The sequence below is a fragment of the Microcebus murinus genome, chromosome 12 (assembly GCF_040939455.1).
Source record: "Microcebus murinus isolate Inina chromosome 12, M.murinus_Inina_mat1.0, whole genome shotgun sequence".
Classification (NCBI taxonomy): domain Eukaryota; kingdom Metazoa; phylum Chordata; class Mammalia; order Primates; family Cheirogaleidae; genus Microcebus; species Microcebus murinus.
In genome coordinates this window covers 43,924,139-43,949,372 of record NC_134115.1, presented here as the reverse complement: position 1 = coordinate 43,949,372, position 25,234 = coordinate 43,924,139, and the positions used below count along the sequence as shown (strand labels likewise).

General features: G+C 32.8%; 1 protein-coding gene across 6 annotated transcripts in view; it reads right to left on the bottom strand.

Annotated features, from left to right (window-relative positions):
* CNTLN (centlein) overlaps window positions 1–25,234 on the bottom strand; it is a 299,553-nt gene that overhangs the window by 253,785 nt on the left and 20,534 nt on the right. The window contains exon 3 of one of the 6 annotated variants that reach the window (XM_076008765.1): window positions 8,816–8,840. The exons of the other annotated variants lie outside the window; for them this stretch is intronic. Within the exon in view, the coding sequence (XP_075864880.1) occupies window positions 8,816–8,840 (25 nt within the window). The remainder of the gene's footprint in view (window positions 1–8,815; window positions 8,841–25,234) is intronic. 6 annotated transcript variants of the gene reach the window in all.

Here is a 25,234-nt window from a genome sequence, read left to right as displayed (position 1 = left end):
TTAAAATAAAGAAAATGAAATCATCTTGGGTTGACAGTGCTTTCAGAATTAATCAGAAACCACATGGCAAGTGACAGCAACTTACAACTGCTGACAACTAAGACAACTTCATATCAAAAGAATAGTTTAGTTTCCAGATTTAGATATATAATTTTAAAAACCACATAAAACATTGTAAACATATACCAAATTTTAATAATTCAGTCATGGATTGACGGGCACTTGGGTTGTTTCCGTGTCCTTGCAATAGTGAACTGTGCTGCCATAAACCTTCAGGTGCAGATGTCTTTATAATAGAATGTCTCAGAAGTAACAACAGTGAGCTAGCACCACTTATGTTATCTTGCATTGAGCTTAAGCCCATTATCCAAAGTGAAGTGACACAAGTTCAGAAAAATGGGCTACACATGTATTCGCCATCAAATTGGTACTGACCGATTATCAATATGGTGCTCAAAGGGTAGTGGTGTTCATCAGAGATTCGGGGGTTAGGAGGGTAGACCCACATCTGAGGGATGTGGTGAATAGTGTGGAGGGGAAGGGCATACCTCTAACCCTTGCTAGGGAAAGGGAAAGTTATAAAATCTAACCAAAATGTTAAACAAAAAAACATTTATCGAATGTCAGGCAGGTGAGAGGGGGGAGGTGGGGATGGGTATATATATACATTATAAGTGCGATATACATTGTCTGGGGGATGGACACACTTGAAGCTCTGACTTGAAGGGGGAGGGAAGGCAAGAGCAATGTATGTAACCTTAACATTTGTATCCCATATTATGCTGAAATAAAATAAATAAACAAAAAATAAAAATAAATAAAATTAACACATAAAACATGGTTTAACCTTGATTGCAATAAATAACTATTTGAAAATAATTAAAAATTAGGAAATACATTCTAGTTAACTTAAACATTGTATATACACAATTATATTAAGGATAAAATATTACCATTTTTAAGTAAGAGTCTCAAAAGAGAGTGAGCCAGAGATTTATTTACTAATAATCAACATCCCATAATACTACAATCTTTGGATTTCTGACACCTTCCTATACATTTCTAATCTCTGAGAATACTACTAACTATACTAAATGGTAGTTGAATAATCAAAGCATATTTCTCTGGGAAACAGAAAATTATACTATTTGGAAATAATAACTATCTTCTAAAAATAAACAAATACAGCTTTAAAAAGAAAAAGGAGGGGAAAGGAAATCAAAACAAAGGTCTTAAGATACTGTATAGTCAGGCTATTACTGATCAATTTACATCATAAATGAGGAGGAATTTATTAGATATTTATTTATTTTTTTAAAAAACTTTAAAATAGGTAAAGCAAATAGAAGTATGTACCTAAATCACTCAAGAATCACAGAATGTACAGGTAAGAAATAAGGGAAGAATCCGTACTTGAGAAAGTAAAATTCAGCAAAGGGCTTTAGAAGGCACAAATGGATGTAAGAAGGGACACTAATCAGAAAAACATACCACTGGTTATAAGAGAAAAAGTTGAAGGTAGAATAGTTCATAAAAAAATTTACATTAAACTTTCAAGAAGTTAGCATAATAAGTTCACACTTGAGGCTTCCTCTCTTCTCTAAATGTATTAACAGAGAAAACATATAAAAATTAAATAGACACAACTACGTCCCTGAGGATCATAAACTAAACAGAAATACACAAAGATGAATGTGGATGAAGCTGCTGTTTGCTGTCCTCCAGATCTAGATGCAGGACGAGGTGAAAAGGAATTCAACTTCTGGTAATAACAGAGAATAAAAGTGCCTTGCACAATATGTAGAAGCATAGCCAAAATCATTGTTTGCTTTGCAAACAAAGAATGAAGTGGGGATGCTAACTCATCAGTGGAAGCTGAAAAAGGCTGCTTCCCACACTTGCCTAAAACAAAGGCTTATATGGCAAAGGTTTATACACATAGCACAGGAGCTGAGTCAAAACATTCAGCAGGCTGAGGCTAAATACAGTAAATCCCATATGTTACTGCTGCCTAAGAGTCCCAAACAACCAAATATAAAACCTATTTCAGGAAGGGGAATAGGAGTGAGGTTAACAATTTAGAGGCAACCATAAAAATCTGTTCAAAGAAATAAGCATTAGATAAGGACAACAGGGGTGGTGGGGAAAGAGGTGGAAGAAAACAATAACAGCAACTTTCCCTCTCAAGATGGGACTATAAATAAAATATTCCAAAACACATGAGCCTACATACACTGACACACTAGTTCAAGTCAAAAGCTGCAATCCTCTAGTTAAAACGAAAATAACAGAACACACTGAGAAAAGTGTTAAAATAAGTTAAGGGTCCTTAAATACACAAAAGAATAACTAATATTAAAAACAAAAACTAGAAATAAAATAACAGGTGGATATGAAAAATCAATTAAAACTCTTGAAAATAAAAATTATAATCACCGAAGCAAAAAACAATTAAATGATCTAAGCTCAAAACTAGACACAAAAAGAGAATTAATGAAATGAATGACAGTAATGAGGGATTCATCTAGAATACTGCATAGAAAAATAAAATTAAAAACATGAAAACACAGTTGAAGCACGTATGCTTCACTGAGAAACTCTTAACACATGCCTAAAATGTTCCAGAAGCAGTAATGTGGGATGAAAAATAAAGCCATATTTTAAGAGGTAATTGCTGAGAATGTTTTAGAATTAAATAAAGTCCTCAGATTGAAAGAAGCACATATTATATGATAGGCACTGGACTAGGAATACTGCATGGAACAAAATAAACCAAGTGGCTGCCTTCATGGAATTAACATTTTAGTACAGAGATACTGAAAATAAATAGCACATTAGTAAAAACACAGTATGTCAAATAGTATAATAAGGACAATAAATTAGGGTAATGAAGAAAGGGATGCCCAGTCTTGGAAAATTTGGGAGTGAAATGAAGGCTGTTACTATTTTTCATAGGCTAGTTAACAAACAACTCTCCTTAAAAGTAATATCTGAGGAGAGATTTAAAAGAAGGAAGATAGAGTCATGTAGATCTCAGGGAAGAGTTTTCCAACCTGTGGGATTAGAAGCAAGTGCAAAGAAAATAAGGCAAGAACATAGTTGGTATATTCAAAGAACAGTAAATGAGTATATTATAGCAAAGGGAATGGTAGATAATGACGGAGAGGTCATTGAGGATCAAATAATATATGGTCTTCAGTCTCAGCTACTCAGGAGGCTAAGGCAGAAGGATTACTTGAGCCCAAGAGTTGGAGGCTGCAGTGAGCTATGATCACGCCACTGCACTCTAGGCAGGGTGACTGAGCAAGACCCTGTCTCAAAATAAATAAATAAAATAAAGTAGTAATAATATATGGTCTTCTATGCCCTTTGGATCTGAATTAAAATGGGAAGGCAAAGGATAATTCTGAGCAGAGAAATAACATTATTTTAGATTATCATACTGACTGGGAGCCATAAGGGCTGAGATCCTAAGACAAGATGCCCTTGGCCCCAAGCCTCTGAAACATAAGTACTTGATACTGCCCCCCACCCCCCAACTCCAACCCCACACCAAATCCTTGACCCTGTAAATCCTTGGTCCACAGTCAACCTTGGGCATCACTGGACATTTCAGAACCACAAGTGCCTTGGGAACCCCCAAGGCCCCCAGGGACCCCAGGCCTACCTCAGGGGCTGAGAGAGACCTCCCTGTTCCCTCAGTGTGGGGACTCAGCCCATCTCATTCCCAGGCTCCCCCTCTGGTATCCTCCACACACCCTATTGCTGCTGGGTTAAGGGCTAAGTTCCTTCCATTAAGGGGCTCACTTCTTCCTGTGACCCTTCTCCCCAAGCACAAAGCCTGGCACTGGGCTCACCCCTGGAGTATCTTTGGGCCTTCTGAGTCTAAAAGAAAACAATTTTAAAAAAAGATTAAGGACAGATCTTAAGATCAAGGGTAAAACCAAAAAGACCAATTAGGAAGCAACTGAAATAGCCCAGATGAAAAATAAGATGAATTGAACAAGATAGGTAGATGTAGTAGTATTTAGAAGTGATCCAAATTCTGGATATTTTGAAGGTAGAGCTAACAGGATTTCTTGATGCATTCAACATAAGATGTAAAAGAGAGAGTGAAGTCAAGAATGTCTCCAAGGCTTTTTTGACTAAGCAACTGGAAGGATAGAGTAGACATTATCTGAAATATGGAGAAGAAAATTGGTGGACATTAGGATTTTTAATTTGGACATGTTAAGTTTTAGATACCTAATCAGTATCCAAAAGGAGTACACAGTTGGATAAACAAGTTTGGAATCAGAAAAGAAGTTAAGGCTGGAGATATAACTGTAGGAATCATACAAATACAATAGCCCTCCCTAAACCCCAGTTTTACTTTCCATGGTTTCAGTTACTCATGGTCAACTATGGTCCAAAAATATTAAGTGGAAAATTTTATAAGTTAACAATCCATAGCTTTAAATTGTAGCACCACTTTGAGTGTGTGAAGAAATATCGAGCGATCCAGCTCTGGCCTGCTAAGGACATGAATCATCCCATTGTCCAGTGTATTCATGCTATATACACTACCCAACTGTTACTGCATAGGAAAAAACATGGTGTACATAGGGTTTGGTGGTATCCATGGTTTCAGGCATCCACTGGGGGTCCTGGAACATATCTCCTGCAGAGAAGGGGACTACTGTATATCTAAGACCTTAAGAGTAGATGGGATCACCTAGGGAGTGATTTTGGATAAAGAAGTCTCACTGAGTCCTACAGCACTCCAATATTTATAGGTTAATAAGATGAAAAACAAACAAACAAAAAAACAGCACATGATACTAGAATAAGCCAGTGATGTAAGAAGAGAATTAGGAGAGAAAGATAAATGAATAAATTATTTATAGAAGAAAGGAATGATCAACTCCGTCAAATGCTGCAAACACATTAAAGAAGATAAAGATTGAGAACTGACTGCTAGATTTAGCAATATTAAAGTCACTGGTGATATCCTGACAAGAGCTGTTTTAAGAGAATGGTGAGTATGAAAGCCTAATTAGAGTGAGTTCAAGAGAAAAAGAAAAAAAAATGGAGATAGTGAAAACTACTCTTCAGAGGAATTTTACTGTAAAAAGGAATAGAAAAATGGCATAGTAGTTCAAGGGAAATGGAAGATCAAAAGAGATTTGTTTTAAGATGAGAAATAAAATAGCACATGTTTATGTTGACAGAAATCATCCAGGACTATAGAGATACTGATGATGTAGAAAGAGAAGGGAGAATTGCAGAATGACATCCTTGCGTCCTTGAGGCTTTCATGTACACATAGTTTGGCCTTGGGTGGGAACATAAATAGTTCTTCCAAAGAAATAAAAAGAGAGAATATGAGTACAGATTCAGATATGTTAATAGATGTGGTTATGAGAAGGAGTAAAAGCTTTCTTCTAGGAATTTCTATTTTCTCAGTGGTATTGGAAGCAAGGGTATCCACCAGCTGAAAGTGAGAATGTAAAAAGAAGTATTGTAAGTTAAGAGAGGAAACATTAAATATTCTAGGATACTGGGATAGTAAATGGACCAGGAAAAAGTAGGATGACTACCGGCAATACTAAGGCCTACCTGAAGTTAGTGGTCGTAAATTTTGATAAAGCTAGTGTCATCATGGTTCTGTTGTTTTAGCCACCCTGTTTATGGTATTCTCCTACAGCAGCCAAAGTACTAAGGTACAACACCTCAAGCAATTCTGGTGTGCACTAAAACCTGAGAGTTATTGAAATAATAATAATGGACACATTTCTTAATAGATTAATCTAAGTGATACAATACCACAGAAAAGGACATAAATTAAATATAAAGCATTATATAGAATATAAACTTCAAAAATATACCTCAATGATATATTTTATAACAAAAAATTCCAAAACTGACTACTATAATTTTGAAATTAAAAAATAATCACAACTCCAAATTTATATGGACATTTGTCCAGCAGCTCCTCCTGGTGGTATGGGATGTCTAACATTTTCATAAAAGGAAAATGCTCCCAAGAGAAAACAATGCTACTACAGGAATACAGTATTTTTGCTTAAAAAATTAAGATGAAAAAAATTCTTTCAAGTTTAAAACATCACCAATCTATTTGGTCAATTCAATTAATACAGATTCTACGCATTTAAAAAAAATGTTCCTAGGAAAAAAGAGATACTGTCAAGAAGCTGATGATGATCAATGACTGAGACAAACTCCTGTTTAGCTAATTAGAACCACTGATGTGCAATAATGATGTGAGCTAAGAATATTTGCACACTTCTTTAGGATGAAAAATGAAGTGAAGAGAGGCTGTCAAATCTGTACAAGTTTAAAGCTCCAATCACTTTTCCCAAGAGTATCACCCATTTAAACATTTAACATTGCTACACTTAACTACATGAATTACCATGCTAACTTTTTGCCATTTTTCTAAACTCAAAAATCTTAGAAGTTATTTTAAATCATTAAGAAACAAGATTTTATCATGTTATGGACTATGTCATATTATACAATACAATGGGATCATAATTTCTGGGTTTGAGCCCATTTTTAATGAGATGTCAAAATGAAATATTAGAGTCTAAAAGAAACATTTAACTATAAATGAGGTAGCAATATTGGTCTAAATTTGAAAACAAAGAAAAAAGAAAAATTTACTGAAGTTGATTATTCTTAATTAACAGATAACAATAATGCACAAAATACAGTTAGTTGGACTAACATTTTCTTTCATTTGAATCTATGAAAATGTAGATTTTATACACATTAATGGCTTTCAATTTAAACATTACCAATTTCTTCTAAACATTAGATTCTAAAACAAATTAATAAAAAATGGAAATTTAGAGAAATGAGAATCATATCATCAAATTATTTATCCTTTGATTCATTTTTCCTATTTTGAATATGCACAATGAATTACTAGAATGGTATCTATAAATAATACACTAATAATTAAACTTGAAAAAGAAGTTACAAAAATATCTTACACATTTTACTCCACAGTAAAAATAACTATTTTTAAAAAAACCTCTAATACCCAGAATAAAAAAAAATTCAACAGATCCTAATACATATAAAAACTTTGATATGAAGTTATCTTAAAGGTCCAAAAATATTTAATATATCTATTTTGCTTTTATATATAATTTTGTTTTTATTATATAATCCAGAATTTAGAACTATTATATTTTATCTTTCATATAAAATGAATATTTAAAGCTATATCTGAAAACCAAAGCTTGTGCTGGAGGAGTCAGCCTCATACATGAAAAATGATTTTTTTTCCCCTGTTCAATCCGGTAGGTCCAGACTAGAACTACTGAATGTGAATCTATAAATTATGGTATATTGATAAACTATTTAAACAAATAAGTAATAATTTAATAGGACATAAACATAACTTTAGATTTAATATATTTGTAAATAATATCAGATACTCTTATTCATTTAACACCATCTGTAAATATACAAAGCTAAAACTCAAAAAAAACTTTTTTTCTATTTTATAGTAGAAATTAAATGACTATTTCCTGATTTTTCTGTATTTCTTCTAACTACTTGTCCAGATATTACTGCATATACTCAACATATATGTTAAACATCATAAAAGAGTTGAAAAAGCATATTTATATGCCTTTAGTAACTATGCAAATATTTTTCACCCAAAATTTAGAAGTCTCTTACAGTGTTCAAAAATATAAGCACTCAGAACAGACTGTTTTAACATCTGCACATCACCAGGGTTGCCCCCAAGGATTTTTAAATGATGCCTGCCTGTGCTGAATAAAGTGCTAGCTTGCACCTTGCATTTCAAACTGTGTCCTGAGCAGCCATCCAGTTGGTACAACACCAGCTGAATTCCCAAAGGCCACTGTTCACTCAGGCTTGACTGCAATTATCATGTCAATATTTTGTGCTCTGATATGCAGATATGCACACATGCAAGCTGCATAATACTTCCTTCTCCATGGAATGTTGACTTACGTTCAATGTTTTGGGAATTTTTAATGAAACCAGAAATAAACTCTCATCAGATGAAGGCAATCCCAATTATTTTACCTTAAAAACAAAAGTTACGTTTCTATATTATCTTCTGCCATGTACATAATTTTAACTATTCTTCACTATAATCTCATAATTCTTTAATTTAAAGGGGCTCATAAAAGTTAAGACCATTTGTCAAGCTTCTTGTATCTATTGTACAAGTTCAAATGTATTTCTTCACACTTTATTGCATTGTTCTCTCACCTTGAACATTACAGTGGTCCCAATTAAACACTTTTCTGTTAGTTCCCATGACCATCCATCCAATCTCTGCCTAGGCATTCATGGCCATTGCAACAGGAAAAGTGCTCAACAAAAATATATTTATGCCCTAGGTGGAACTGCATAGCAGTACTGCTGCCAGATGGCAGAACTCTGGCAGCTACACTTCTGGGGTCTCTGAACAGCCATGCTACTACCATGCTCCAAAATGCAACCCCTTTGCAGGCTGTGTTGGCTCAATACACATGGGACAGTGTACAACCATATAACAGCTGTGCAACCCATGTGTTTAGTAGTGGAATGGAGCTGAAGGGAGGTTTTCCCAGTAGTAAGAGTATATGATATAACCCTACAGCAACAGTCTGCTTATCAAGCATCTAAACTTTAACTCTAAACCTAATATATAACTCTAAACATAAATATACGATAATCTCCCCTCTACTATGAGGTTAAATCTTGAAACATAAGTATCTCAAGGATATGGTGTGCATATCCTAAATAAACATACCAACAAGAAACTAAAAATAATCTTGCCTACCGTTTTATGTTCCCATTTTCCAGGACTGAGTTTTCATTTCCAGAAAGGAGGAGGAGAAGGAGGAAGAGGAAGAGGAGGAAAAGAAGACAATAACAACAAAAGAAGACAACAGAAAAAGAGAGTAAATACAAGAAAAAAGTATTGAGCCTACACGAAAGTATAAAATGTTAAAAAGAAAGTAAACCATGTCTTCAAGATTTATACAAAGGTGTAGTGTTTAAAAGTAAAACACACAGGAAAATTATGTAATTTGTGTATATGCTTAATTTGAAATACGTATATTTCAAAAATAAAAAGTATTATGATTGGTAAATCCTGAATGTCTTCAGTTTGAGATTTAAATACATTTCTGGATTTGAGCTTTCAGATTCAAGTACAATATACATTATTTTTAGGATTAATAAACAGCAAATAAGATATAATATTAAAGAACAATAAAAACAACAAAGCTGAGAGTTATTATTCTTGGAAGCCTATTATATAGAAGATACTAATTGACTTTTCTCAAGACTACATATAAACTGAAAAAACTTAAATTGTAACATATAATAATAATATACTTCCTACATGCTAGGCATTATTATAATCCCTGTACGTGCATTAACTCAAAAACAACTCTATTCTTATTTTACAGAAAAAAACACTACGGCATAGAAAAGTGAGTACTTTGCCTGAAGTCTAATAACTAGCAAACCAAGATTCCAAACCTAGTGGTCTGGCTCTACAGGCTGTGCTCTTAGCCACCACAGGTCCTCAAACTTTTAAAACAGGGGCCAGTTCACTGTCCCTCAGACTGTTGGAGGGCCAGACTATAGTTAAAAAAAAAAAAAAAAAAACATGAACAAATTCCTTTACACACTGCACATTATCTAATTTTGAAGTAAAAAAAAAAAAATATGGGCAAAAACACGCGCATATGGCCCACAGGCCATAGTTTGAGGATGCCTGCACTAACCATTAAAAATAACTTCTTTTCAGATGTTAGAGTTAAATATTAAGCAAGTTACAATGACAAATGTACAAATTTTCTCTAACAGTCTTTAACACTATTAAATAATAGATCTTGTATTTTTCCATTCATAAAGATGGTAAAATAATCACCACTGTAGCTTAGATTCTCTTCTGTAGAATCATAATACTTTACCTGAGGTGAATGTCAGAATTGACTATGAAGCTGTTTTAAAATGCAGATACTTAAATTTTCATCCTAAATCTTGATAGATCACAATCTTACAGAGGTCACTGGTTAATTATAGCTCAAGAATGTCCTAAATGAATCTACAACTCACTGAAAGAAAAATTCATATAAATAATTCTTTTTTCTACAAGCCCTCAATGGTTAAAATCAAATATGGCATTCTTCACACATCCCTGATAAAGTTCTGACCACTTAAGATAATTTTTAAAGTATCCTTGCCATTTTTGAGTACCTATTCCTGGCCAAGCTTTGAACTAAATGCTGTATGCATATCTTCTCTAATTTTTTAAAAACTCTTTTATAAAATTCTTTCAAAAGATGTGGAAACTGAGGTCTAGAGAGTTTAAGGAAGTCACAGAAATATTTAAAAATTTAAACTCTGATCTAAATTAACTCCTAAGTCCGTATTCCTAACCACCTTTACTTATTGTCAGTTTCAAAATTCCTTATAATAAAATTTAATATTACATAGATCTCCAAAAGTTCTGATTTCATAGAAAGCTATGAGATTCTTGTGCATGGCAAAATAAAACTTTAATCATAGAAAAAGTACTCTTTCAATTTAATAAGTATTATAAACAAAAACATGAGGCTGAGATAGAGAATAAGGCAGGAAAGAGCTTCTTTATTAAGTAAAGGAGGTCTAGGAAGACCTAAGTTAATGATTACATTTTTTACCAGACTACCTTCATGAGAAGCACTATGCCTTTTCCTTACCTTGACCCTCTTTCCCCACATGCAATTTGCAGATGATGGGCATATAATAGGCTTTCGGTAAATAATTTTGAATTAAGTTAGAAGTATTCATTAAGCACCGTTAAGTATACAAACTATACTACATTCTACATAAACCTAGAACTTAAAAAACCATATAAACATACATAAGCTTTAAGAAGACTCAAGATAACAAAAACATATAATAATTGCATTTGGGGTATTTTGTCATAAAATGGGAAAGCATATCAAAAAAGGAAAAAATCATAGTCTTCATCAAGAAGCAAAGGATACAAGAAAAAGGTCATACTACTAGCCTGCTAAACTAAATATCTTTCATTTCCAGAAATATTATAAGTCAAAATTATGATTAAGCATGTTTATGCTCTCTCCCCAAATCATTTGTATGACCTCTCAAATAGACCTGGCTTCCAGTAACTGCTTGCTATAACCCAATTTCTTGAATTCACCATGAAACATCTTCCAATTTTAATCATGAATTCATCATTGGCATAATGGAATAAAATACCACTAAGTAACATATTACTTTATCTTTTAATGTTTCAAGGTATTCTGTTTAGCTTATTTTCTCTGATCCAATCTACTAATAAAAGATATTAAGAAGTCTAGGATCTTAAAATAAACTTAGATCACATTCATTTGTTGTCTTCTTTTTTCCTAACCAGTATTTTCTTTGTTAACACTCAGGTTACAAACTCTCCTCTTAGGTAGTAGTTAGAAACTCTCCTCTTAGGGAGTAGTTAGAAAACACGGGCTCTGGAACCATACTGCCAGATTTCAAATTCTGTTTCCACCATTTATTATCTCTGTGAGCTTTGGCAAATTACTTAACCTCCCTGTGCCTCAGTTCCTTCATCTGTTAAGTAAGAATGATAAATTAACAAGGCCTACCTCACAGAGTTATTGTAAGAATTCAGCCAATATATGGAAAGCACTAAGAACTGTGCATGGCCCATAATAAATACATGATAAATATAAGCTATTAATATTATGGTTGTTCTATGATGTATTAAAGTGTGAACAAATGGAATTGCAAATGTATGTTTATAATATTACAGATCATATTTTCCCACAAGATTCAGAACGTACTTCCTTATAAAATGCACCATTCAAAAAATTCATTTCAAGTCCCAGTATAGTTTAGTACAGTTCAGTGGACAGATACCTTTAAAGATCAATCAGCAATATCCTTAGTCAGACAATAGGTGATACCATGAAATCTAATAATAGCACAGATAGATTTAATTATTTTCCCTTATATATACTCACAATAAAATTCATTTTTTCTTTTCTGTTTATTCATACCACCTTGTACAGTAATTTCTTTATTTGTATCCATTTTAAGATCATGTTTCAATATTTTATTCACTATTTCTCTTTGTATTCCAGATTATTTATAAACATTACTATATAAAGCCAAGTTATCCAATAATTTCTCTATGAAGCCTCTGCTAAAAGCACATTTCCATCAAGAAAAATGTGATATATTATTTCCCTATTTTACCATTACTAACTCAGTTTCTTTAAAAACTCTACCAATCAAAAAAGAACCTCTATTTTTGAAAAAGAGAAATTAAGACATTAATCCATGCCAGAACTCCATATAAAATAGTGATGAACATTAGAAGACAATCATTTAATCCCACAGTACCCAAAATGTGTGCAAGTTTCCAGGGGTGCAGTAGCAAACACACATGACACTACAGATATTTTAAATGTTTGAGGGAAATACAGCAATACTTGACATCTGCTGAATACTACACAGATTACCAGCTAGAGGAAGTTCAGGGTTTCAATGTTAGATTGTACTACATTCCTTTTGTGGCATTATGAAGCAGGGTTTTTAACAATTGCTGTGATGAAAAAAGCAAGTACAGAGCAAAAGGCAAGTGAACTAGGAAACAAGAGTGTCCAATCTTTTTTCAAGGTTTGAGAAGTTGTCCAGTACCCAACAGGCTCATGCTTCCTATTAGTAAATAATTATGGCCATTTAAGGTTAAATTTTTCTTTTAACTTATGCATTTATTTTTAATGATCACTAAGTTGTTAGGACATAAATATTTAATCAATGGAACTGTTAGGTATTCCTCTTTGTATTGGGGTACCATGAAAAAATTACTGAGATACTAAGGGCATTATGAATTAAGAACACTTGGGAATCTCTGAGTTAATCTTTAAAGAAAACAGATCCATTATTTAAATAACTAAGAATTATAATGTGTGAATAGTTATTAATTGCAACATTTATAGTAACAAAGATCTTTACCAACAAGTCTCTTAACTCCCTGGTAGTTCCTAATTACTATAATTACAACTCCTCATGTCTCACTCAACTTTAATCTCACTTCTTCCTATACTACCCTCAGCATTTCAGCAGTCTCATACCTTCCTCTTCAAGTCTAAAATGGAAAGAGTGTAAGACTATAACAATTCAGATAAAAGAAATAAGTCATATATTCTCAAGGTTAAATAGAGAGATTTTGGCATAACTTTTTAACCACTAAGAATTTCCAGATATAAACATTATTACCTATATCAATCAATCAACTTCATTAGGAGAGGGCTATTTGAAATTCTGACTATGACAACAAACAAATTGCTGAATTTTTGGTATCTGGTACTTTAAATGAAAATTTTTCATTGCCATGTGAATAAAATTAAACTCACAAGGAAAAAAAAAACCCTTTCCTGGCACAATTAGAATTTAATATTCAGTTACTATCTGTTCACAATGTGTTATATGTATTAAATTGTCTGAAAGTTCTAGGTCATTACTCAGTGTATGAAGCTGAATTAACTTCTACTTTCAGCCATAAGGGAATAAGAGGGACCAGATTTACTCTGCTACCTTAAACAACTTAAAACCCGTACAAAATATAAAAAATATTTTGAAACATTACACAACATGTAGCAAAGGATTATGATCCCAGAAGAAAAGTGTCTAATGAGTCTAAGTTCTAAGATTACTATATAGAGGCAGTTTTCAAGCTAAAATAAAGGAAGAGGAGACCCAAACAGACAGACTGGAGGCAGGAAGGCCAAAACAGCTAGAATTCAATGGACAAAGTACTAGAGGAAGGAGCTGCACCAAGAAAGTACTCCAGAGGTCTTCAGAAGGCTCTTTGAGTATTTATCAATCCATCCCTGAGAGAAAACTACCCCAAGGAAGGGAGAAAGCCATGAAAAAGTAGTACACTAAACAATTCCTAGAGATCACAAAAGGCTAAAAATAGTTCATGTCCCCATCCATCAGAGTGAAAAGACTTTGTAATTGTCAGGCCATTAAGGGGAGTCCCCAGAAGGGTCATGCCTTAACGGCTGTATTACATTCCACCCTAGACTAGAAGAAAAGCTGCTCTAGAGTTACCCTGACAAAGCTTAAAACTAAGCCTCAAAAAGATCAAACTCATTCACAATTAACTTAACCACATGCATGAAAATAATCCACCATTCTTTAGAGAATACAAGAAAAATCCAACAATCAACAAGATAAAATTGACAATGTCCAGCATCCAACCAAAAATTATCAGTAAGCAAAGATGTAGAAACATATGATCTATAACATAGAGGAAAAAAATTGATGATTAGGTAACGGCATTAGGGAATTCAAGGATCTGGAAATAGCTATTGCAAATATTTAAAAGATACTCAAGAATTTAAAGGAAAACAGACATAATGGAGAGAAACTGAAGATTAAAAAAACAGAAATGGAACTTCTAAGTGTGAACAATGTAGTATGTAAAATGAAACATATACTGAAAGGAATTAAAATCAGATAAAATACTACAGAGGAAAATATAAGAAAACTTGAAACCATTGAATAGAAATTGTTCAAAATAGAGCTGAATTATTTGCTTAACCATTGCCTACCATCCTTTAGTTGAAATACTCAGTTTCATAAATGAATATTATATCATTTTCCAAACGATGCTGTCTAAACAATATTATTTTCATCTGCAACACTAGTAATTCTCACCAGTGAAACAAGTCATTTTTAAAAATGCCCCCCAAAAATGACTGTGGGCTTTTCTAGAGTCTACAGATGTTTTCCATGATAAGCATCATAATTTTTAAAAATTAATTATCTTTGCTTTAACCTCAATATGAAAGCTATGTTCCATAACATGTATCCTTCATGGTAGAACTGGATTAATCTTCACAATTTTACACAGAAATGCAAAACATAAATCTAAACATGTGATAATCTTCTCCATGCCTTTTCCTCTCTGACAAATATTGAGATATTTGTATTTTAAACAAGTAATTTTTCAGAATTCCTTTTAAAAATCTAGTTATTTAAAACTGTTATTTAAAAATCTAATTATTTAAAACTGACATGATGCTTTGTTGAACCCAGTACTTTTTGTCTTCTTCAGGTACAAAAGATTGGAGAAAGAAAGTTATGACTGGGAAATAATACAAAGAAAAATACAATTTCTATCTCTATATACACATCTCTCTCTCTCTATATATATATATATGTAAATATAAAATTCTTAAGTAGAGAGTATCTGAATATTCATTAAATTATTCTTTATACATTTTGCACACCTAAAATATTTCATATTCACATAACAGTGAATTTCATCATGGATTTTTAGTTAACTTTTTTCAAGCAAAGTTAACCGAAAGAAGAAAAAACACTGAGCACAAAGTTAAAAGCAATTTTCATAGGAAGACCTGAGCCAGGTGACAATTAAAAAGAAAACATTTGCTGTGGCAAATATAGTGATATATCTTAGAATCACTGATGTGTCAACATGCTAGCTAGGAATTTATTATCTTTCTATAAACTCTTTGAAACTAAAAGTAATGTTTGTTTGTGGACAGCCAGTTTCTAACACAACAGTGAACATGTACGAGAAGTTAATTGACTTTTGATTTCCTTCTGATTTACTCATGTTTGAGGAATGCTACATCTATTGTAATAAAATTGGATAACCTCTTTGGAAAATTAAAGAGTATACACTTCACCCTAGAATATAAATAGTAAATATGGTCAAAATTTTTACCAGAAGGCAGGTTTAAACAGAAAGTTCCATTTCTAGAATTCCAATAGAGTTTCTTATTTTCCAATAGAATAGAAACATTCATACTGGCTTACTTTAAGAATCTCCAACAGAGGAACATTTGGCTAGAATATTCTATTTGGATTTCAACAGCATGTAACTTTAATGTTATTTGGCCAAAGCTTTCATAAAATTTTAAGATTTAAGTAGAGGACATACAAAAATATACTGTGGGTTTAGTTTTAATACCAGATTTGTTTATATCATAATTTATTCAAACCTAAAAACCTTTGAAAAATATGGTAATAAATTATAGATACATTTTAAATTTTAGCCTAAGAGATTGTCTTAGATCTTACCAGGTTTTGAATAAAGACATGCTTATTTTGAGGGGGTTAATTTATGAGTATGGTTACTGTGCATTACCATTGTGTTTTTAATGTTTAATCATGCAATAGCAATTGTGCTAGTAGGAACTCTGCTGAAATGACTGGATTGAATCCTAATGAAGCCAATCTATAACAGCAATGGCAATTATAGTCATTATCATAGTAACACTACACTTCTCCCCCAATACAGTTCACAATTCTAAAAACTAATCCCTCCCTCACACCTACCCACATTCACAAGGGGAAGAATTGGTTTTATGTTTTCATGATATTTGTTCCCCACATTAATGTTCATTATTGAAAAGTAACTTGTCTTATGCATAAAATTAAATTTTGAAATCAGTTAACATTACATATTGTATTTTTAAAAACTTCTGTATTTTAATTATTAAAATAAAAACATTTGAAATTTGTTGAAGAGATACTATAAAAATGTGGCATACATTATAATAAATATTCATGTTTATATAATGATTTTAAAATTCCAAGATAGCAAAAATTTTATTTACACTTTATATATATTATATGTTTGATAATTTTTCAAATAATAAGGTCCATTTACAATTTCAAGAAGTCCTTTTGCTGATAAAATCACCAATACACTTTAAAGATATTTCATAAAATCTTTTTCAAAATTAATTATAAGATTAATATCTATAGAAATTTAATTAAAGTAAGATAAGCATTTGGGATCATTTGTTGCCCCTCTCATATGGCTATCATAAATCTTATTATATCATGACCTTGATGTGAAACTTCAAAAAGTTCACTATTTTTCATTTCAACCAGAAGTTACTCACTTTATACTTGACTGGTTCTTAAGCACAAAATTAGATACTAGCTTTCACGTGCTAGGTACATTTCTTATCTGGTAAATATAACCATATCTGAATATTAAAGGAAAATATAAATAATATTATCTTTGCTATGCAAATTAGAAATGCCTCTGGGATAGGAAAAGCCTCCAGGTATTTTAAAATAAGTGGATGCAAAAGTGTATTTCATGTTTAGTACACTTTCCAACTACTTTAAATACTATTGATCTCAGCATTGTTTATATATAATTATATCTGGCTCATTTTCCTTTGAAAAATTTATTTTTGATGATAACATAAAAACTAACCAAATGCATTGAAAGGAATAGGTAAGCCTTTATCAATGTTACTGAATGGCCAAATATTATTGTTAGGTTCTCACGTGAACATTTTTAAGTTATCATAATTGTATTTTTTAATGCTTGTGAATCTGTTGAAATATTTATACACTTTTCTTTGTATTTTTTGAAAAGAAAAAAACATTTGTTCATAAAGTAGTTTTCAGTGCTACAATACAGTTTTCAAAAGTCAATATATACTAAAACAGTACTATCCTCCTCAGTGAATTTTTGTGGTCAGCCTTTTCTTCTAGGTTTATATTCGCCTGAATTACCTTATATAGATAGAATGATTTATCTGTTAAAAGAATGAGGATTGTTGTGTGATACTTCCAGGTGACAAAGTAGATGTGTTCCATTTAGGAGTATAATATGGTTTAGATTTATGGATGATTTAAAGATGTTTTGGTTTACTTAGTATAGATATTTTTGTCTCTCTCACAAAAAAATAACAAGTAAATGATAATTCCTGATGATAAAACTTGAAGGTCCATACCTGCTAGAATCATTAGTAAATACAAAGTCTGGGATACTAATGTCTACACATACAGGCAGATAGATACTTTGAAGACAAAGACCCTCAAGGAACAACTAATGACCTATTTCACTTGGCTTCCAGAGTAATTGCATCAACTGAACCTTCCCAGCTAGGCACCTCCCATTATATTTCACATGATTAACTGTGTCCAACTGAATAAAGCACCAGGGCAGGTATGGCAAATAAGTTTTCTCTCCTGTACAAAATCCTAGCAATGGGCTATCTGGATTGCTGCTTTAATTTAGTACTCAACAGGCAAGAGAGTAGTGAACAATCAGTAAATACTGCTCTGACATAGAAGGGAAAGGGTAATGACACACAGCCAGGTATTTGCTACCTTCCCTCTAGGGTAAAACCTTCATCTATCACATTTTTAAGCCCTATTCTGAATAGTGAGTTCCAGCAATGTCAAATTACCCACTTCTATTAATATTAACTTACCAAATACAATGGCAAAATAAAAGTTTTTAAAAACATGGTCATATTCCACTCCCAGGAAAATGGATTAAAAGTATTTTATCTATTCCTCCCTCAAAACACAACTAAAAACCCTGGATATTACATATAAAACAATCATAAGAAAACACGAAGGTGGAGGAAAAAAAGGATAGACTAGCTAGGGACCTTGGGACCTTGTTGTTACACAGCAATGAATTCCTGGGTTTTCTTTTGCCTCATATATCACAGACATGGAGCAAGAAAAGTTGACAACCTAGAAACACCAATAAGTACAGAAAGAAAAATACCTCAACAAAAGTCTGCTCTCTCTAGCCAAAGGACCAGGAAAAGAGTAGTCTAGTAATACAAAAAACTTTCAGATGTGAATCACTCTACTCCAGGAAAACACCATAGAAAAAAAAAAATGTGGCCCTATCACCACCCACACCAGCAAAGGCCAACTGGGGAACCTGACCTTCAATCCTTACAAGGATGTAATGAGGCTCCCCAACCTCCCAATTGTTGCCAGGCAGTTTCAGGGGACAAACAGGGAACCAGGACATTCATACTCACCAGGCTATATTAAGGCTATTCCCTCTCCTAGTTCTTGTTCACCACTAGAATAGTATCAAAAGAGGCCAGTGGAGAGTAAGAACTTTCACCACTTCCCAGCAGTAACAAGGTTCCCTTCCCCCCCCATGGTGTTAGTAGAAGCCAAATGGGTAGCAGTAAAAAGGTACTCTTGCTCCTCCCAGCCAGGGTGGTATCAGTGGAGGCCTAATAGAGAGTAGGAATGCTCACACCCCTATCTAGAAATAAGAATTAGCCCCTCCACACCTCAGGTGTCACCAGAGACCAAGAGGAGAACTTAAATTTCTAACCTCTCCTGGTAGTACAGAGAAGAGGCTACCTATTCCCCTGATAGAATAGTTATCAGAGAAAGCCAACTAAAATAGAACATTTAAGTAAGAAACAGACTCCATAATATAATAACACAAATGTCCAGATTCCATAAAAAAAATCATTCATCATACCAAGAACCAGGAATATCTCAAATTGAATTTTTTTTTTTTTTGAGACAGAGGTTTTCATTCTGTTCCCCAGGTTGGAGTGTAGTGGTACACTCATAGCTCATGGCAGTCTCAAATGCCTGCCTCAAGCAATCCTCCCACCTCAGCCTCCTGAGTATCTGGAACCACAGGCATACACCACTATGCCCACCTAATTGTTTGTTTTTTATAGAGACAAAATCTCCTCTCACTGTGTTACCCAGGCTGGTCTGGAACTTCTAGCCCCAAGCGATCCTCAGCCTCCAAAAGTGCTGGGATTACAGGAATGAGCCATTGTGCTTGGCCTTAAACTAAATTTTAAAAAAGTTAACAGAATGCCACCACCAAAATGTTAGAGACGTTAGAATTAATTGACAATTTTAAAGCAACCATCACAAAAATGTTTCTATGAGCAGTTATGAAGACACAAGAAACAAATTTGAAGCCTCAGCAAATAAACAGAAAGTCTGAGCAAAAAGATAGATGATTTAAATAAAAAGCAAATGCAAATTCTATAACTGAAAAGAAAAAACCCAAAATAACTTGATGGATGGGCTCAACAGCTAACTGGAAAGGACAGGAAAAAGTCGGTGAAATGAAAGAGAGAATACTAAAATTTATCAAATCTGAACAACAGAGGAAACAGACTTAAACTAAATGAATAGCACCTGAGAAATACCACATTACCCATAAGGGAACAATGATTCAAATGACAGCAGATTTCTCACTGAAAACCATGGAAACTAAAAGGAAGGAGTTCAACATTTTTCAAATACTAAAAGGAATGAATAATCCCAGAATTCTATATCCAGTGAAAATATCTTTCAGGAATGAAAAGAAAATCAAGACATTCTTTAAAAAAGGAAAACTGCAAAAATTTGTTAGCAGGAGACCAACCACAAAAGAATGGCTAAAGTTTTCTAAACAAAAAAGAAATGATAAAAGGAGGAATCTTGGAACATCCCAAAGAAAGAAAGAAAAGAATAACACCAAAAATTTGGGTACAATATTAGACTTTGGGGTACAACAATAGACTTTCCCTGTCTTCTTCAATTTTCTAAATTAAGTTTTATAGTTGAAATAAAAAGTACAATAATACCTTATATGGTTCTAAATGTATACAGAAAAATATTCATGGCAATTATATTATAAATGGGAAAAGGTGAAGGGAAATAAGAGAGTAAGATTTCTACACATCACTTAAAGTTATAAAATGACACCAGTAGACTATGATAAGTTATGTACATATTAATATTGTATAATGTAATACTTAAAGCAACCACTAAAAGAGTTATACAAAAAGATACCATTAACACACTATAGATACATAAAAACGAAATTCCAAAAATTAATCAAGTAGTCAACAGGAAGGCAGAATAAAAGAAAACAAAGACAGCAAACAAAATAAAAAGCAAAGTCGCAAACTTAGGAGCTAACATATCAATAAATAATTACACTGAATGTAAATAATACAAAATACATAAATTAAAAGATATCAATCAATGAAGTAGATCTAAAAACATGACACAACTATATGGTACCTAAGAGAAACTCATTTATATGTGGCAATAAGTTGAAAGGAAAAGAAAGGAAAAAGATGTATCATGCAATCATTCTTCAAAACAAAAAGTAGTGCTTATATTAACATTGGATAAACTATACTTGAAAGCAAAGAAAATTATCAGAAACAGAGAGCAATATTACAATAACAGGATCAATCTACCAAGAAAATTTAGTGATCCTAAATGTGTATGTTCCAAACTTTAGAGCTGCAAAATATGAGAGCTGTCTCGAAAGTATCCAGCCATGTAATATGAAAATTACATATTAACAACAGCTGGATACTTTCCAGGCAGCTCTCCTATATGCAGAAAAAACTGACAGAACTGAAAAGAGAAACAGATAAATCAACATTTATGTCTGGCAACTTCAAAACCTCTTTCTCAATAATTTATAGAACTAGACAGTACATTATCAAGGTTATAGAAGAGCTCAACAATATAATCAACCTTTAGAGTTTAATCAACATTTATAGAACACTCCAGCAGCAAAATATATATTCTTTTCAAATTCCCACAAATTTATATAAACCATTATCTTGGGCCACAAAACAAACCTTGACAAACTTAAAAGAAATTAAATCATGGAGTATGTTCTCTCACCGCATGTAATCAAATCCAAAATTAATAAGTGAAAGACAACAGAAAAATGTCCAAACACTTGAAAATTAAATAACACACTTCTACATAATTCTTGGTCAAATACAAAGTCTCAGAGGAAATTTAAAAATACATAGAACTAAATAAAAATGAAAATACAACATATCAAAATATGGAGAATGAATCTAAAGCAGTTGAAAGGGAAATATAAAATTAAATGTGTGCATTACAAAAGAGGGAAAAATCTCAAATCAATAATATACACGTCAACCTCAAGAAATTAAGAAAATAAAAATAGACCCAGAGATAACAACAAAAAGGAAATCATAAAGAGCAGAAATCAATGAAATAAGAAAGAGAAAAACAGAGAAAACCAATCAAACAAGTAACTAGCTTTTTGAAAACAATACATTTTGAAAACTTCTAACAAGACTGACCACAAAAAAGAAGACACATACTGTCAATATCAAGATTGAAACAGGATTAGCACTACAGACACCATAGACACCAAAACTATAAGGGAAAACTGTAAACAACTCTACACACATAAATTTGACAACCTCAGAAAAACTGACTAATTCCTCAAAATGAAAAAAAAAAAAAAAACCACTTCCACCAACATGAAGTAGATAAATTGGACAGTCCTATATTAAGGAAATTGAACTGGTAATTCAATTAAGGAAATTGAACTGGTAATTTGAAAACTCCCAATAAACTGGAACTCTCCAAGCTGAGATGATTTCACTCAAGAATTCTACAAACATTTAAAGAAGAATAACACCAATTCTACAAAATTCATTCTAGAAAACAGAAGAGAAAGGAGCACTTCTCAATTCATTTTATGAAGCTACCCTTATCTCCAATATGAAAACCAAAGACAGTACAATAAGAAAAATCTACAGACTAATATCCCTCATGATTACAAATGCAAAAAATCCTTAATAAAACATTAGCAAATAGTATTTAGCAATATATAAAAAGAATTATTTAGGACGTTTATGCTGAAAAGTACAAAATGCTAATAAAAAATATCAAAGATCTAAATAAATGGAGAGATATACTGTGTTCCTGGACTGGGAAAATCAACATAGTAATCTCCCCAAATTGACATCCAGGTTAAAAACAAATCCTGTCAAAATGCAAGCAAGATTTTAAAAAAAATAGAGATAAAATTCTTTTAAACTTCATATCTCCTTATACAAAAATTAATTCAAAATGGATCATGCAGCTGGACACAGTGACTCACACCTATAATCTCAGGACTCTGGGAGGCCAAGGTGGGAAGACTGCTTGAAGCCAGGAGTTCAAGATTGACCTGGGCAACACAGTGAGACCCCATCTCTAAAAAAATAAATAAAAAATAGCAGGGCACGATGGTACATTCCTGGAGTTCTAGGTACCAAGGAGGCTAAGGCAAGAGAATCACTTGAGCCCAGGAATTGGAGGCTTCAGTGAGCTATGATTGTATCACTGTACTCCAGCCTAGGCAAGAGAATGAGGCCCTGTCTCAAGTGTTAAAAAAGGATCATGGACTTAAGTACAAAACATAAAACTATAAAACTTTTATTAAAAAAATAAGAGAAAATCTTCAGGATCCAGGGCTAGGCAAAAAATTCTCAGTTTGACACCCAAAACACATCCATAAAACGAAAAATTAAAATTGGACCTCATCAAAATTTTAAATTTTGCTCTACAAAAGACCCTGTTAAAGGATGAAACACAAGCTATAGAGAAAATGTTTGCAAACCACCTACCTGACAGAGAAGGAAGAACTTTCAAAATTCAACAATAACTTTTTAAAATCCAAATAGGAAATAGGCAAAAGACAAGAACAACATTTCATCAAGGAGCACATACAGATGGCAAATGAGCACAAGAATAGATGTTCAAGATCATTAGCCATGAGGGAAATGCAAATTAAAACTACAATGACTGCAGTCCCAGGTTTGGGAGGCTGAGGTGGGAGGATTGCTTGGGGCCAGGAGTTTGAGTCCAGCTTGGCCAACACAGCCAACATAGAGACACTGTCTCTAAAATATATATAAAAAAAAAAAAAAATTAGCAGGTTGTGGTGGTGCATGTGTGTAGTCCCAGCTCTCAGGAAGCTGAGGTGGGGGGATGGCTTGAGGCTAGGAGTTTGGACCAGCCTGGGAGATATATCGAGACCCCATGTCTAAATAAATAAATAATGCAATGAGGTATTACTACACTAACAAAATGGCTAAAAGAAAATATAGTGACAATATCAAATTACGCTGTGGATGCAGATAAACTGGATCCCTCATACATTGCTGGGGAGAATGTATGGTATAGACACTCCGAAAAATGGTTTGGCAATTTCTTAAGAAACAAAAGTTATAACTATCATATGAGCTAGCAATTGCCCTCTTGGCCATTTATCCCAGATAAATAAAAACTTAAATTCACAACAAAAAACATGTACACAAGTGTTCACAGCAGCTAGTTCACAGTAGTTAAAATATGCACTCAAGAGTGATAAGCATCCATGCACACTTATGTAATACTATTTTAAGACTAGAGCAGGAAACAAGGTTTATATAAATTGTTTCCTTAAAATAAGCAACATCAGGGTATCAAGTGGCAGATATTACTTCTAAAATTAAATATACATAAACATATATATTGCATGAAATTATTATTTTGAAGGATAAATCCATCTTCATAATATTGATGGCTGATTATACTCTAATTTGTTTCCTATTCATCAGTCAGGTTAAAAGATACTAAATTTCCAGTGAGATAATTTATACTGAAATTAAAGTAACAATCTGTATAAATGTTAGATGGTATTATTCATCACTATAACTAAAAATTTCATACTAATAATGTTTAGGTTACACTCAGCATTACTGGCTTTATACTAAATGATGAGAGACACATTATTAGTACCTTTTGACACTGACTTTTTTGAAATTAAGACTACTGGTCTTCACTGATGCTGAAGCAATTAACTTTCCTTTTCTCCATCAAAATCTGTAGAAATCTTCCAACAGTTTATAATCATCAGTTTTCGTAAAATTCTAAAAGCTTTTCCTTCAGGTCTCCAAGGGTTATTCCCTTATACTATATGACATCAAAGATGAAATATGAGCATAAACAAATATGATATTAATCATATTGGAAGCCTTCATGTAAAGGCTTGTTAGATCAAACAGTTTATAAAGGGAATATATATCCACTTATAACTGGACTTAGCAGTAAGTACACTGAATCCTAGAGGTTTATGTTTGAACTACTATGTATTTTAATATATTTAGTCTCTTCTAAATAAAATTCCCCATTTTTCTTATTTCAGCATATTACGGGAGTACAAATGTTTACATTATATATATTGTCTTTGCCACATCCAAGTCAGAGCTTTAAACATATCTGTCCCCCAAACGATGCGCACTACACCCATTAGGTGTGAATATACCCATCCCTTCCTCCCCACCCCCAGCTGCCCGACACAGAATGAATGTTATTACTATATGTGCACTGAAGTGTTGAACAATTAATACCAATTTGATAGTGACTACATGTGGTGCTTGTTTTTCCATTCTTGTGATACTTCATTTAGTAGAATGGATTCTAGCTCTATCCAGGATAATAGAAGAGGTGCTAGATCGCCATTGTTTTTCATGGCTGAGTAGAACTCCAAGGTATATATATATATATATATATACACCACATTTTATTAATCCACTCATGGATTGATGGGCACTTGGGTTGTTTCCATATCTTTGCAATT